General features: G+C 34.8%; 1 protein-coding gene across 1 annotated transcript in view; it reads left to right on the forward strand.

Moving 5' to 3' along the window:
- The window catches only part of LOC144435332 (uncharacterized), a 67,650-nt gene that overhangs the window by 30,186 nt on the left and 20,700 nt on the right, over positions 1–16,764 (forward strand). The window contains exons 4-6 of the mRNA XM_078123928.1: positions 12,460–12,614; positions 13,028–13,160; positions 14,133–15,161. Coding sequence (XP_077980054.1) covers positions 12,460–12,614; positions 13,028–13,160; positions 14,133–15,161 — 1,317 coding nt within the window. The remainder of the gene's footprint in view (positions 1–12,459; positions 12,615–13,027; positions 13,161–14,132; positions 15,162–16,764) is intronic.

The following is a 16,764-nucleotide window of genomic DNA, read 5'->3' on the forward strand; positions in this document are numbered from 1 at the left end:
GCAAGTTTGGGTTAACATAAAGTACATGTATCTGAAAGGTTTCAAAGTCTGGAATATGAATTGAAATTTATTATACCCTGGCTGCTCAATAAGTCATAGTATTAGATGTATGTTTGTCCTTATTGTTATTTATCACTCAATAAGTCTGCGCAAAGGTGAGACATGTCAAAGTTTCACTGCATCAAAATATATCGTGTGAATCTTGCTGTCATGGTACTTAAATGTTATCCCCAATATTTTTCCTTCGTTCAGCCAAGGAAAATACGAATGACCTAAGGGGGTTCTCTCACTACAAGTCGCTAGACAAGTAATGACAACCCTTAGGTCATGAGTATTTTCCAACTAAATGAAGAAAAATATTGCAAAAGAAAAATACACCTATTACCAGCGCCAGTAATATGAAACAAAAATTGGGGAAATTAATGGCAATTTTGAATGTGTTGACTCATATTTTGAACACAGCAGAACAAATGACATAGACACATGTTTTCGTGACAGATGCGCCTTGTCTAGGCGTAAAAATGACGAGTATATATTCCATAGTTTTATTTGAACCTGGCTTGTGCATGGTTTAATGATGCTTACTGTTATTATCTTACTGTTCTCTGATGCCGTAATTATAAAAATGAATATGCAAAACAAACCCTGTCGTTTACTTTTAAATACTATGTTCAAATTACAGTTAACATGTAGGTGCAAACGGTTGTCTGACATAGTTACATGTATAGAAAAAGTTGATCATGAATAAAAGAATTATCCTAGCTAATCTGTAGGGCTCAGGCTGAGGCTGAGGCTGCACTCATAAGATGGCAGTAATGCAAGAATTGAATTGAATTGGGATTGAGTCCTTGGCCTTTTAAGTCATGGCTTGTATGACATTTTACATGTAGTTGGGGTCAAATCAAGTCTTTTACATGTTGCTGTACCGTACAGAAAAATCACGGTTTAATTGGGGTCAAATCAATTTTTCAGAAATTACTTTTTATGGGGATCGATATGCTTAGTTCCTTTGGCAACAAACATTATGAAGCAGCCATCAAAGGTGTCCAATTTATGCTGTATATACCAATAGTGTTTCTATCAGCTGCAGTATTGATATTTCATTGATGTAATTTCTTGTGCCATTCCCATAATTGTGACATATATGAAACATGAACAGCTGTAATTTTACCATGGTACGTTTTCAGTGGAATCTATATATATGTGTGAAGTTACCCTACTATGTTTTAAATCAAATAATAATCACAGTACCCTTTTGAACATTGCTAAAGTATGAGACAGGGAAGTGAGGAATGATATTTGCACAGCAATAGCCTCCAGTTATCCACAAAAATGAAAAAGATTGCTGTCACCATTACTTCTTTGCAGGAGTGAAATGCCTTCAAGAGACTCATAAATAAAAAAGATACATGATGTTTCATATTGTGTATTTCTACGACATCTTTTCAATAAAAAGATACATGATGTTTCATATTGTGTATTTCTAAGACATCTTTTTTCAGGAGAGGTTTTCTTCCATACATCATTCATCTTTGCAAGTACATCTTAAGTGATGTATATGTGAAAGATATGAGTTCACCATGTGCTAGTTTTAGTTGAATAAGAAATCTTTTTAACATGAAATTTATATTTTTAGTTATCCAAAAATCAGACCAAAGTTTAAAGAAATGTTGGCACAATCTGAATAAAATCTGATCAATGAGGAGGGTTGTTTAATATTTTGTTGACTAATTACACATCATGTGTGCTTGTCCTTTTTATTCTCTTTTGTTTTATAGTCAGCTGACTACCTTCTACCTTGATCAGACACACTGCAGTTACCCCAGCCTACCTGTACTCATGAGGGACTAACTCTACTACACTATTTCAGTTACTATTTCAGCTATACTAACTGTCATTTTGATTTTTGGGAATTTTACTTGTCCTGGAAGATGAGCTAAAATTCAAAAAATCAAAATGAAATGGTGTAATACAATAGCATTAGTCCATCGCGACTACATGTAGGCTGTAGTCACCCACAAAAGAAAATAGAAAGGACAAGTAGAGTAGATGTGAAATGTGGGATATTTATAGAGCCTTCTCCTACTCCTAGGTCATATTTTAATTAGGTTCATATTCGCCCTTTTGTTTGAATTATGTACACATTTCAGTATAGGAACTTTTTATGCAATGAGACACGTTAGCACTGCACTGGGTTGCATTTCCCACTAATATAATACCATGGCTCTATTTGTGGTTGATGACCAGATGATATTCATGAGACCACGCCATCCTTATCTCTTATTTTCAAATAATCTAAATTTATACCCACATTAAAACCAGGTCACATTGGTCATTGGTCACACCACATTGGTACATGTATTAATCGGTAAAACGTTATGACTACATGTACATAAGGTTCAATGGACTTCCCTATCTGACAGTGGAAAAACCCTGAATTGTCTGAATACATAGATATATGGTTGCAGGTTATCTCTACATATATTTCACTCAAGTCAAACATGTATTCAGACTAAATTGGTTCTAGTTATTCTTCATTGCATCAGTTCTACATTGTTTGAAATATGAGTTAAAATAGTCAAGTCAGTTGAAATACATCCCAAGCACAATTTGTATGTAATTAGCACAATTTCGTTGTTGGATTTCCAACAGGATTCGTTGTCTTTAAGGTCGACATCAACTTTTGGATTTACGGCTAGTTTATGTATGGATATGTACGAATTTGTTTTACATCACAGTTTGATCACTACAACTAGTAAGAGAGGGTATTTTCCTATAGACAGGGTATATTAAATTGATACGAAGGTAAAGCAAATACACATCTAGTCATCAAGTTTTCATTCCAAATACATTGTGACAGCCAATTATTGTGAAATTGCAGGTTATTTTCAGTGTTTCAGATTGTCCAATAAGGTAAGATTATTCTAATGGGTCATTTTAAGGGGGTTTGAAAACGCTTCAAATTGTCAAAGTAATTGGTAATTAAAGTGAAGTCATTACATTTGTACCAGTTGCTGTGATGTCGTTGCTGTCTGCACATATTAAGAGAGGTTAGTCTGAAAACAGTATTTTTCAGTAGAAAATTGGTGAAGGTGAAGATTTATTTCTGTCTGCGGTAGGAAAGTTGTTGTGGTCACATACAATAGTATCTAGTTATTATGCTGAACAGAATGTGGTCTGACTGGACAGTAATCCCTACCTGTAAAGGGATTCACACGTAACAAATTGTACTTAAACTGTTGTTGACCCAGATGATAAAATGTAGCAATGTTAACAAGAAAGTTGTCAAGTCAGATGATAAAATGTAGCAATGTTAGCAAGAAACTTCAACTTGTCAAGCCAGATGATAAAATGTAGCAATGTTAACAAGAAACTTGTGAAACTAGATGATACAATGTAGCAATGTTAACAAGAAACTTGTCAAACTAGATGATACAATGTAGCAATGTTAACAAGAAACTTGTCAAACTAGATGATAAAATGTAGCAAAGTTGATAAGAACTTCCGATGAAAGTCAGATGATAAAATATACAATGTTAACAAGAAACTTGTGAAACTAGATGATAAAATGTAGCAATGTTAGTAAGAATCTTGTGGCTTCAGATGATAAAATGTAGCAATTTTAGTAAGGTCTGTGTTTCAGTTTAACCAGCTTCCAATGTAACAAAATATGAAGGTTGTGAAAGTATTAAGATGATGTGAGTTGGTAGAGAAGTGCTAACTGTAAAGCTGGTCACTCTCCAATTGTTTCACCCTCAAAGATGGTTTGACATTCATCAGTCGTCTGCCAGTGGATTTTACTCCTTGTTTGACGCATTAAAAAAGAAACCAGATTACAATCAGCAAGAGCCTGAGGGGAGAGTCAGAGTAGTGCAAATATAGGGACTACCCAATCAGATATCTTGTGATGTGAAGAAAACAAACCGTGATCAAAACTGCAGCATGTAATGTAATGTCAGAATAGATGATGTTTGTCAGAGTAATGTTTGTAATTGTATCAACACACTCTAAAAAATTACAGACAGCGTCAGCAATAAAAGTTTATGATGTCTGAGTGTATTGAAGGTAAAATATACAGATGTGATATCACGTAAAGTAAACTCCATAAAATCTATAAAAAAAAAAAATAAAAATAAAAAAAATATGGTATGTTATAGTGCCATTAAAGAATGGTCATCAGATGTGCTGTTTTATAGTTGTAATATTTATCATGATGGCACACAATCTACAATAATCTTACAAAAAAATTTTCATTGCAAAGTCCTGTATTGTAAATTTTTAGTGTCGAAAAAATGGTATGATGATTGATGAGAAGGAAAATAGAGATGACTCTTTTTATGGAATACTAAAATAAAGCATAAAATGTAGATATGATATTTGTGATCAGAAAATGGGTTCAAAAGTAGTTTGAATCTTGTATTTTTATGGTAGTTTGTGTTACACCATAATGGAAGACTTTGCACCCTGCCAGTATTTACAGAACCTTGAACAAATTATACCATTATTTGAACATTATGGTACAAGGGTCACACATCTTTAACTTTATTATTTACAAACAGCGCTATCTATTGTGATAATAGATACCATCATAACAGAGTTTTGATAAAAAGTGCCATCCAATACAAAACAATAGAGCTATCCCGTCATTAGTCTAGTTCCTATAGAGTATCGTTACCATTACACCTCCACTCTTTAGTTAGAAACCATGTTGGCATCCAAATAGTCCTGCTTGCATACGGAGTAAGTTGTCCCTCTGGTGTTGAGGGTGATGTCAGTAATCTAGACCCGTGCACCGTCTGCAAGCAGGACTAGCATCCAGACTATCCGATCATGTGAGGTACCTTGATTAGCTGTCCAAGCACAGTTTATGAAAGCAAATGCCAGGAGAAATTTGATGTTTTGAGAATAGTTTCTCATTAAATCTTGTAATAGGAAATACCAGGTTTTGTACTGTTTGTTGTGTGTTTGATATTAACTTTAGAATGGTATGTCTGTCCTTGGTTAGGTTTTGTTTATTTATCAGTATATATACATACATGGAGCAACCAAGGACCAACCTGTATTTGAATTACATGGTTTGTTTATACTGGTACATGTAGCATACAAAATATAGTTGTAAATCAAAACAACTAAGACGATAGTAGTATTTTGATCTCTGTAAGTTTACATTTTCTGATCTACAGCTTTCAATCCAAAACTGGAAATATACATGCATTAATACGTATGTTTGACATTTTCTAATACCAGGTACCAGGTTTTGTATTGTGTTTTTGTGAATAGCAGAATGATCTATCTAATCAGGTTGGGATCAACACAACTGTATCATGTTTGCACACATCTAGGACTCGATTCTGTAGACCTGCCTCTTTCTTCTGTTTAGCAATACACTGCAGGCAAAGTAATGACCACCGAAATAATAATAGTAATTATTATTATTGTTATTATTATTAACCACTGAAAACAAACACTGGGATTGTAGTAAAAGAGATGTAAAATCATTAGATAGTCGATCGATCACTGATTTGACAGATGCCTGTTAATCTTGTATTTTTTGCATGGAAGCACACTGAGTACTGGCAGTGGTTATTGCTAGCTTTTTGCTGTATGGAGAGAATAATAGAACAACAACAATGAGAATCATGTCTTGGTTACTACATATGCAAGCAGGGCTATACTAAATATGCTTGTAATAGATAGACATATATTTCATGAATTTCCTCATACTTTGGCTGTTATTTAGCTGAGAGACATGTCACAGTCTCATTATCTCAAACATGTTCAAGATTGTGAGATCATAGCAAGTCTCAGGGCTAGTGGTCATTACACATTACATATAGTTTTCAGTACTTTCAACTTTTTGATATACCATGATTGTTTTACATGTATAAATGGTTTTGATTTGATGATTGCTATATACCATATTCAAGAAAATAGTGTGTGATTGTGAGGTTTAGTGATCTATATAATTGTGATTGTTTTCAAGAATGGTTGTCATGGAATATTTATTTTATAAATGTCATGATAGATAAACAGTTTGTTAACTTAAAGTATGATATTTCATGAAGGTTTTCATAATAGTGTCCTGGGTACATGAATTTTTTATGTGCAAATCTAACACATTAGAATATAAAACCTTTTAAGTTTTATACACTGGGTTAGTCTGTCTGGTGGCTATGAATTAGAATGTGCTGCACTTGTAGTGGAGTCACTAAAGTTCAGTTACAAAAAATATTCATGTGTGTGTGGGGGGGGGGGGGTATGGGTATGATGTTCCCTGATCATTTTCAAAATGGTTGTCATGTTTGTTATAAATTTAAAATATGTTTTACCTTGGACATATCATCCCATTTTGTTATTGTGTGACATATCAAAGTCAATGTACCTGTACCAGTGTTAGTATTGGTTACTTTCCGCCTTTAATAAAATAACAATAGGTGCCATTGCAGTAGTCTTCTTGTAATGCTGAAAACCATCTTGATTAAAATGAATGAAAATCACATTCCAAGATCATTGTTTTCTGCAAAAATGGTGTCAAAACAGTCAAATTCTCCCTTTCTAAACTCTATAATCTGGCAACTACTACATGTCCATAATGTATAGTAGATGTTACCTGTCTCTAAACCTTGTTGTGAAAAAATTCTGGAGAGAACGCATGCTCCTGCTACACTGTTCTAATAGCCAAGTCTCTGGCCTACCTCAACCTCTGCTCCAGCCAAAAAGAAAAAAAGAATGAAAGGTGTCGATGACCCACTATTGATATTTAAATTCAAGCAGTACTCTGGATAGTCACAAGACACAACACAAAAGGGAATGTTTTAGGGTATCAGTTACATCGGCACTTTATTGTCAGTCTCCAATCTATTGTTTTATGAAGAATAACAAAATACGTAAATAGAGTGAGAATTCTGGATGTAGTCCAACAGTAAACAGACTTGTGTGATGTACATTTTTGTTAGCTAGCTGAGAGTTCTTGTGATGTAGTGTGAATCATTGATTCTACTCGTAAATCACATGCAGTCATCAATTCAAAACCCACACATCTACTAGTACTAGATCTAGTAAGCATTGTGCCAGCCAATTAATCAAGTCCTTGTAATGATGTGAAGCTTCCAATTGAAAAAGTCAACATTTATTTTGTCTGTGTACTTGCCTGGCTTATACTGTAGGCACTATACTGCTAGGCCAATTTGGTGAGGCTTGGGCGTCCTGGTTTAATAATAGCCAAACAATATACACAATGTACATGACAACCAGTGTGACGTTGAACTTGCCAAGTCTCTGGGCTTAGTCCGGGGCGAGTACATTTATGTACAAGTAGTTGTTTTCTTCCATGAAGCATTTGTCTAGAACATTATTTAAGTACTGTCCAGTTGTGCTGTTGACCAATATTGAATATATTGAATTTTGTTATAATTCAAAATTATTACTACAAAACATTGATTCATAATGAAAAGAAGCAAATCAAATAAAACTTAAAATAAAGTTGAGAGATTAGAATCTTCTACTTAAATTCTAATATTAAATAAATTAAGAGGGAAGGATACCCTGTGGTTTGTGTTGTTTTGATAAAAACTTGAATGATACAGTAATGAGGTAAAAATGCATTGGTGTCATTCACTTTCAGTTGTCAGGATGGAGTTGGCATAGCGGATAGAATGGAAATGATGTACAAGACTTGCTAAGCAACTTCCAATTAAAAGATTGTAATTACAATACCAATATAAAAGTAGTCAACAATACGCTTAACAGAAGTTGCCTCGCAAGTTTCATACATCACTTTATGATAGTTTATTCCCAAAAATATATAGTAATTTGAAATACATTTACTAGTCAAGATAAATACATGTATGTATATCAATAGCTAACGGGAAAGGGCCGATTGGAAATAGTTCTTTTGCAACTACATTTTTTTGTAATCTAATCCAACCTCTATATATTTGACAATTGACAATAAAAATTACGTCCAATATGATGTACTAAATCGTGGATCCTCAAAACTTACAAATACATGCAGTATACACAACAACAAAAGGCAGTATACACAACAAAAAAAGTAAATATGTCCAATCTAAACTATTATATTAGCCGATATCTGTAATCTCACAGTTTCCCTACCCTTTAAAAGGAACCATAGTTGAGGGAGAGATATACCCAGGGCTACCACACGTCTACCTGTAATCGTAAATACGGCAAGTCTATTTGGGCTACTGAAGCAATGGGTGAACTCTCATTGTAATCCCTAGCACATATGTCATTGTTTGTATTATGACAAGAAGTGTTGATTTGTGCCTTGTATTTAGTTGATCAAACAGACAACCAAGCTACTGGAATTAAAAGCAGATATTGAAATAGCATGTTCACAATGCTGTATTTGTGTACGTATGGAGAAAGTCAATTTATATAGAGGTTTTGGTGTGTACCCATGAAATGACATATTTCACTTAGGGTAATTGTGAAAGTGAAACTGTTGCAGTATTTAGTGGATATTTGGAGGATCAAGCTAAAGGGAAAGATGTGGTTTTGTTGGCAACCTTTGTACTCAATGAATCTTTAATGCTTTCTATACTTGTTCACTATGATGAATGAGCATAACTAAGTCACATTCCTAGCCAGGTAGAAATGCCAGAAAAAAACCAATTCTATTCAAATTAATATCAATATTTTTCAATAACTTTCCAAAGTAGGTTGGTGTGTATTTCCTGTGAAATCTAATACCAGCCCTGGCTTGCTATCTACATCATGGAATTTTGAATCGAATCAAATTCGGTTCTCCTGTCTCCCACATGCACTAGAAGTTTTAAAACCAGTTTTAACTGATTCAAATTATTAATTAAATTGGCCCAAAACAAATACAAAAACAAAAGTCAGTCAATTCTGTTATTCAAATCCATTGCTCAGTTTTTTCATGGGGACAGAAACTGGTTTTGAACAGAATTGGTTCAGTTTGAACCAGTTTTGAATTGATTGAGGTGGAGACAGGGCTGTTGATGAAAGTTAAGTGTTTCTATAAAGACTCTTAAGAGCTGGAAGCACATGATTTATACATGAAAACCACATTCCCCACCCCTCAATTTCAACAGGGTTGCCCTCTATAATAGCAACTCTGCTATATTAAATAGCCTGTTTATTTAATCAAAATAATACTGCATCATTGCCACCGACCTATATGATGATGTCTTGTTCTAATCAGTGTTAACATTATGTCACCTGAGATATTGTTTTCTCCAGACACACATTAAATTGATGAATTATCCAAAGCTGAAGTAGAAAACATCTGACAGCTCGATGGTTGTGTAAGAACAGAAAGCAGGGTACATTCCTAATCGTCTGTGTTCGTTCGTATATCATGGGAGGTTTAATTGGATTGATTATATTGTACTGTCCTGTCCAGTCTTGAATATTTTCTTAATCGATCTTTGTTCTCAAGTCATATCAGTTTTCAAAAAAATTGTATTGCGAAAGTCTTCCGTCAGTTTCTGTAGAAATTGTATTGAATATTCTCTTGGTAAACCTTTTGTTCTGATGTCTTGTCAAATGTCTAACAAATTGTATTGAGAAGTCTTGTCAGTTCTTCATTTCTATGGTAACTGAACCCTCACAGATTTGAAATAAATTGTGTTGGGTATTCTCTTAATTAATATCTGTTCAGAACAGATATTAATTAAGAGAATACCCAACACAATTTATTTTTAAATCAGAACTTCTGATGTCTTCTCAAATCTCGAACAAATTATACTACAACGTTCCCAACATCACCCCAGATTTGAAATAAATTGTGTTGGGTATATGTATTCTCTTTGATAATCAATCCCTGTTCTCATGTCTTTTCAAATTTCAAAACAAATATGGCGAAGTCTCTTGTCAATTTTCAGTTTCTATAAAGTTCACAATTACAGATTTGAAATAAATTGTATTGAATATTCTCTGGTGAAATCTGTATACCAAGAGCTATCATCACAAATTACAACTTATTTAGTCAGTGACCCTTGTTAATCCCAAAATTAACTTTTAATAGCTCGCACATAGCGGCTCGATGACTAGTACGCATGCGTGTCTATATGCTATGCAATTATTTCGGGTGGTTTTACCCAAGGATGCATTGCACCGCTATGATTACACATATGTATTTTATATGTTAAGTGCATTCTCCATGAGGAGGGCGCTATCTACAATATCATCGTCAGGCAGCCAGTCACAAATGAATCTACCATGCGCGAGCTTTGCCTAGTTATGATATTACAAATAATACAGAATAATAGTTATATTTGCAATGTTATTACGCATTTCAAATCAATTATCCAAAGAAAGAGATTTGATTTTTGTTAGTGGATGTATAATAAATAATGAGATGTTGACTATAAAATTTATTTGGAAGGTAAGAAATATCGCAATGTTTTCCTAAAATTAGATATTTATCATGACTAAGAAGATAAAAGAACTGAAACTCATTTTGATGTACATTGTACCTTGATATTAGTAGACTCCTGAGTCTGTAATTAAATACTATCTTGTCAACATGATGATAAATCAGAATTTTATTGATAATCTTCTCCTTATGCAAATTATGGTTATCATTGATTCAGTCATAATAAAATTAGATATATCAGTTACTTGGGAATATTACATTATTGGCAAGCCAACTGGTGAAGCCATATGCTGTGTATCTTTGATGTGTTTTGTTAGACATCCATTCTTTTGTATTTTTTATATTTCTTAGTTTCATTTGACAACAGTGAAGTGATAGTGAACTTTTACCAGATTATACATTTAGGGCAGTTTTGTGTGGTCTTGTATTCGATATTTCTAGCGTATAATACAAAACATATATACGTATACATAAAATCTAAATAGATCATTATGAATCGGTCAGGATAAAATGGAACTACATTGTATGAAAGTGATTCGTATATCTACCTGTGTTTTCCTCAGAGGATTTCTTACATGTATACATGTATTTACCCATATCTTATCATAAATATTTCAGCTTAGTCTCCACAACAGAAATGAATCAAGACAACTATCTTCCTATGCTCTCCCCAGAGGATTTCTTACATGTATACTTTTATTTGCCCCTATCTTATAAATATTTCAGCTTAGTCTCCACAACAGAAATGAATCAAGACAACTATCTTCCTATGCTCTCCCCAGAGGATTTCTTACATGTATACTTTTATTTGCCCCTATCTTATAAATATTTCAGCTTACTCTTCGCAACAGAAATGAATCAAGACAACAAAAAGATGATATTCATCATATGCAATTATTTAAAAACCTGAGGAGAAGTTGAACACATACTATATTATTGAAATTAGTCGCAAGAAAAACTGATGTTCTAGGTAGAGAGACAAACGATTTAGTTTAGCACATATGAGGTAAAAAAGCATACATGTTTAACAATTTCTGCAAGGTAGAGAGACAAACGAAGTAGGTAAAATCTGTTCCGGTTCCCCTGGATACTGAGATTTTCCAGCAGAAATGTTGTTGTTCACAATATGGAAATCTGCAAGTTTATAAGATTTTCCCCTTTATTACTATGGTTACCAAATCTCAGCAAAACATTTTTATAAAAAAAAAAAAAAATTTAAATTACCCATGAGAGGGAACTTTGTAATTTCAAGCGTGATTTGTTTTTCCAAAAATACATTGTGCAACCAGGAAGTCATCACAGAGAGTGTACATGCAAGAACTTCAACATAAACAAACCCTAAATTTTGTATTGTATGGAAATACAGACATTTGTTTCCTCAAAGTACAAGCATTTACACAGTATATCATTAGACAAAATTACTCGGCACTTAAGATTTACATATTAATGGCCAGTATGTAATTTTGTACATGGAGGTAACCATTACTACAAATTACAGCAATGATAAAAGTTGTATGGCTGAGTAAACAGACAGTGTTCTTGATGGGTCCATGGGAAGACAAGTGTGTGATTAGGCTTGTGCTGGTCTGCCCTGTCCTTCATTCCTGTGAACTTTGGAATGAGAGTACAAATAGAAGTAGTAGTTAGATTAGTTAGCAGTGCTGTTGTATTGTGTGTTTCATTATTCTACTTCTAAGCTTTTAAAGGGGTAATATAAACACTCGACTTTTTACCCAGGAACTGTGTCACTTCAAAGAAATAGCACAGTATAGACCCGGAACCACAATGTATAAATTTAAGCTTTCAGGCATGATTTATTTCTTGTATTGTTGCCCAACAAATTACAATTGCATAGCTCCTACATGTACTTTTGTTCTTAATTCTACACTCTAGTGTATTCAAAGAACAAATGTAAATGCCCAGAAACGAAGGATAGTTTCTCATATTGTGAAGTGTTCTACTTCAAATTTAAATCATTTCGAGTAACTATGGTGTGATTATAAAGTTTTGTGTATATTTTGAGATTTCATATACAACAGGTAGAAATCAGTCTGCGCCATGGTGTTGAACGGTTTCCCTTTGTTTTATTGTAGCCAAGTACTATACCTCAAGGAACAGTCAACATGTATGAATGTACAGATGTGTTCAAGGCAGATGCTGAGAAGACTGGACATGATTACTCCATGGGGATAGTCACACCAGATTCTACTACATATATACGGGCTGAAATGAAGGAAGAAAGAGACAGGTAAACAAAGTACATATAATATTACACCCACTGCATAAACTTCTCTAGATCAACACTGGTAGAGAATTGCTAATCCTAGACATGTCAAACACTCTTGTCAACATTTGACAACAAAAAGGGTACAAAGAGTATTACATACACATGTAGGCATCAGTGACTTCTTGAACGTTTGATGCAAATACTATCAGTATTTTCAGTTTAGTGTAATAATGAAAACATTATAGCATACTTGCATGCAAAAGATTCCATGTTCCATACACAGGATATCATTTAAGCACTCGGTTATTTCTTTGCAATTTACAAAATTTGCAATTTCTGATAAGCATATGTAGTAATAATACTAGAACTCCATGATTTGTGAGTGTCTGTCAATCAATGTTGGTAGAGTGTAACAAGAATTATCTATTCACCAGGTGGTTTTCGGTGCTGGCAGAATACCCCCAAATCAACCGTGCTGCTGCCAAATCTAAGTCAAAGAAGAGAGAAACAAAAGCCCCAACACCAGCAGCTCCGGCTCCAACTCCAGCCCAAGAACATCCCCAAGTGGTAAGTACTCATCTTGAGATCAGTGGTTGTGATCCTTTGGTCATGTATCACCATAATACCCATTTGATGCCAGTGGCTGCTATAGTGATGATGCATCAAATGGTTGCTGTGGTGATATGAGGAACAAACCAAACAAAATGCCCAACGACAGAAGCCAATGCGCCAATGAAATAACATTGATTTTTATAATTATGTGCTTGCAAAGCCTAGTTTTCAATGAACAGTTTTTGTTTCCATCACCATGACAACTATTGGATGTCGATGGCTGTTACCATTTAATGAGTTGTATAATAAAAGATGGCTACCATAAAATATGTGATGTAGACATCCACTTACGCCTACCGTTTCCAGAGTAATTAGATCCTGATACATAGCTGTTAGCAGTAAGAGATGTGACCCTTATATTTGTATTAAGTGGTACTACAAGCTATGAAACGTGGCACTTTTACATGGCCATAGTGAATCTGGTTTCCAATCTATGTCAAACTGTTTGTTTGTAAAGAGAGCAGGTTTGATATTATTTATGGTGGTATCTCTTTTTTAGCGGTAATGTAATCCCAGTGAAAGCACTCCCAGTTAAGAATTTCAACATAATGATCGTGAATCAGTCAAAAAAAAAAAATGGTAAATTGTGGTGGATTGGTAACTGCTTTTCAACAATTTCAGATTAAGTGTATGTTGATTTGATTTTATGTCATTATTATGGATTTTACTTTTATTTGAAATATCAAATTATTGAATTTCAAATTAAAGGACCATTAATTGTAATTGTATGTTATTCAGTTGATATCGTAATAATCAAGTATTCCATTTTTACCTTGCTATTAGTGATCATTTGTTTGTTCTGTGGTTTGTTGGTTTCTTGTTTCTTTCTTAAATTTTGGTGCGACAAAATCAAGAGCAAGAGCTATTAGAATTATAAGGGAATTCAAATTATGAAAATTACTGACTTGATGTATTTCACCTTCACAGATTCCTGATAGAATACGGAGACATGATGATTTACCCAAGAAGATCGGCGCCCCACAATCATCAAAATCACGCGATCGCAGACCGTTATCTGTAGACCGCTTCTCTGGATATACCGAGTACGGTTATCAACCAAAGAACATATATGACAATGAACGACAAAGCCGTTCTCGGGGCAGGAGAAGTGAGTCTGATATTAACAAAGATAAGAATAAGAACTATGAATCAAATAAAGATGTTCACATCACCAGACCGAGAAGGACAACGTCGGAACATGCCAGAGCCCGGAAGAGCTCTGATAGCTCAATTACGAGTACCTCTAGTACTGAGAGTAAAGGAGGAACCGGGGTTAATGATGGAAAACCTGAGCAGCCACATTACCACGGCCCTCGGAAACAGTACAAATCAATTGCTGATGTACCCACGGCAAAACTAACGGAGTATCAGTCACAACAGCCTAATGCTCCCAATAGGAGAGCTTCTACAGGCAAAGCTGGGATGACTCGTGAACTTGCCGAGAGTCATGAACTTTTCCCCACCTTGAAAGAACAATTTGAAAACCCTGACACCTTGAAATCAGGTTCTTCTGACAAGTTAAGACACCAGAGAGGAGAACCCTATGCAAGCAAGTGGTACCCATCCAAGGATTATATGCCAGCGGAATATTTCGCAGGGATGGATAACTGGGTCTGGAATGAATATACAAAGAGGTGGGAAGACAACGGAAATGGAAATTTGCCCGCCGATATAGCATCAATCAGGAAACTTGAATCCATAGGGAGTGATGAACATGCTCCAAGGAGGAAGTATAGTGACACAAAAGCTGCTGGTGATGGCAATTATGAGTCTAAGGAGGAAGAGAGAAAACGACCAGGCTTGAGGGGCACCTATGATGATCTTGCCCCCAGTAGGTGTAGTATTGAGAAGAAGAGACGGCAGCAAGCTAGGAGGACCAGACATACCCTAGGGGCCGGTGCTATTACAGCATCGAAAGACTTACTAGATGAAGTCAAGGGAAATGATAACTTAGAGGTGAGTGATTTTATGGCTTATAGACTGATAATAATGAATTTCATACATATGTGTCTGTTGTTGTTTCTGTAGACTCGATAACGCTGATAAGTATCACACACCAAGTTGTGGTGGTTGTACATATACATGTGAGCATAGACTGTAAGATACGTCGTGACGTTTCGCCCTCACCGGCCTCCTCTCACACGACTGTACTACTCTGCAGTACTAGTCTGATTTGTTTGACACTTCTGATACGAGTTGTAGATGAGGAGCAGACAATGTTATTTGTGAGGTTGTTCCAGTCATTAACGATGTCAAGATAAACAAAATCATCTAGATAATTTGGTTGGTTGGTTGGTTGGTTGTTCGTTTGATTGAAACACTGTTTGATATATCAACTTTGCCATTGAGTGTGCTGTATAATGTCGTGGTTAGTCCGGAACACTTTTACCTGTTCTCTAAGTGTTCCCAGTGTAGCTCCCTTTATATTATTGTAACTTCTACAGTTAATGTGGCGCATTTTGTGTGTGTAGTGGTTTTTAAAGGCCAATAATTTAATCCCAGGTTCTCACATTAGTGCTGTCATATCAGAGGAACCACAAGGATTAGAGAGGATCATTCTTTTGTTCTGGATCAACATTTTCTATAGCTCTACTAAACAACTGTTCTTCTCACAAATGTTGCTCCTAATCCTATATGGACCTTTAAAGGCTCACGATTCAATCCCAGGTTCTCACATTAGTGTTATCTTATCAGTGGCACCACAAGGATTACATAGGATTATTCTGTTCAGGTCTAACTTTTTCACCTAAATAGTAATTCTAATCTAATACAAGCCTATAAGCTGTCATAATCTCCCCTGTATGATATCACTGCCTCAGGGAGTCGTCACCTTCTGTTGAAATTTTTATTAAGAGGATTTTCTGCCGCAGGTTCCTCAAACTATTAAAACTAATGAAACTTTTGATAGAGTTCACCCTGAAAAGTCCAGTCAGACGTATTTCTGTCTTTTTGTATATTTGTATTCTACCTGAAATTGAATTTTACCAGCTATTAAAGTGTGTCACAATAGCACCTCAGTAAGTTATGTAAATGTGTGTTTCCTAAATTGTGAATGAGTTTTAAGTCTGCTTTCAATCAGTGGTTTCTGATGGCTCAATGTCATCCCAGTATCATCATTACCATAGGTAACCTACATTGACGTGATTCAGTATTATCAAAACCATGAAAATTGTTCCCCAAATCAACCCCTTTGTTACTACAAGCAATCATTTACAAAAAAGAGTCCTAACAAAAAAACACTTTAGAAAGCTGTCTCATATATCGATGGTATTGTACGTAGCCTGGTGCTCCCTCAAGATCAATAAGGGATTTTTTAATAGACGTTACATGTATTCATAGGCAATAATTGTACATAAGGCACCTGAGTCCTGAGAATCACTAGAAGTCGTTTCAACATCATACCATACTGAACTAAAAATATAAATGAAAAGTACACTTTACCTCTGTAATTATCAACCTGATGGAAATGTATGTCATTGGACTTATTTTCATGCACAGATTTTAACTTTGTCTAATCAAGGAATATAGGTAAGTTTGAGGATGGAATACAAAAAATGTA

This window comes from Glandiceps talaboti, chromosome 5 (assembly GCF_964340395.1).
Source record: "Glandiceps talaboti chromosome 5, keGlaTala1.1, whole genome shotgun sequence".
Taxonomy (NCBI): Eukaryota; Metazoa; Hemichordata; class Enteropneusta; family Spengelidae; genus Glandiceps; species Glandiceps talaboti.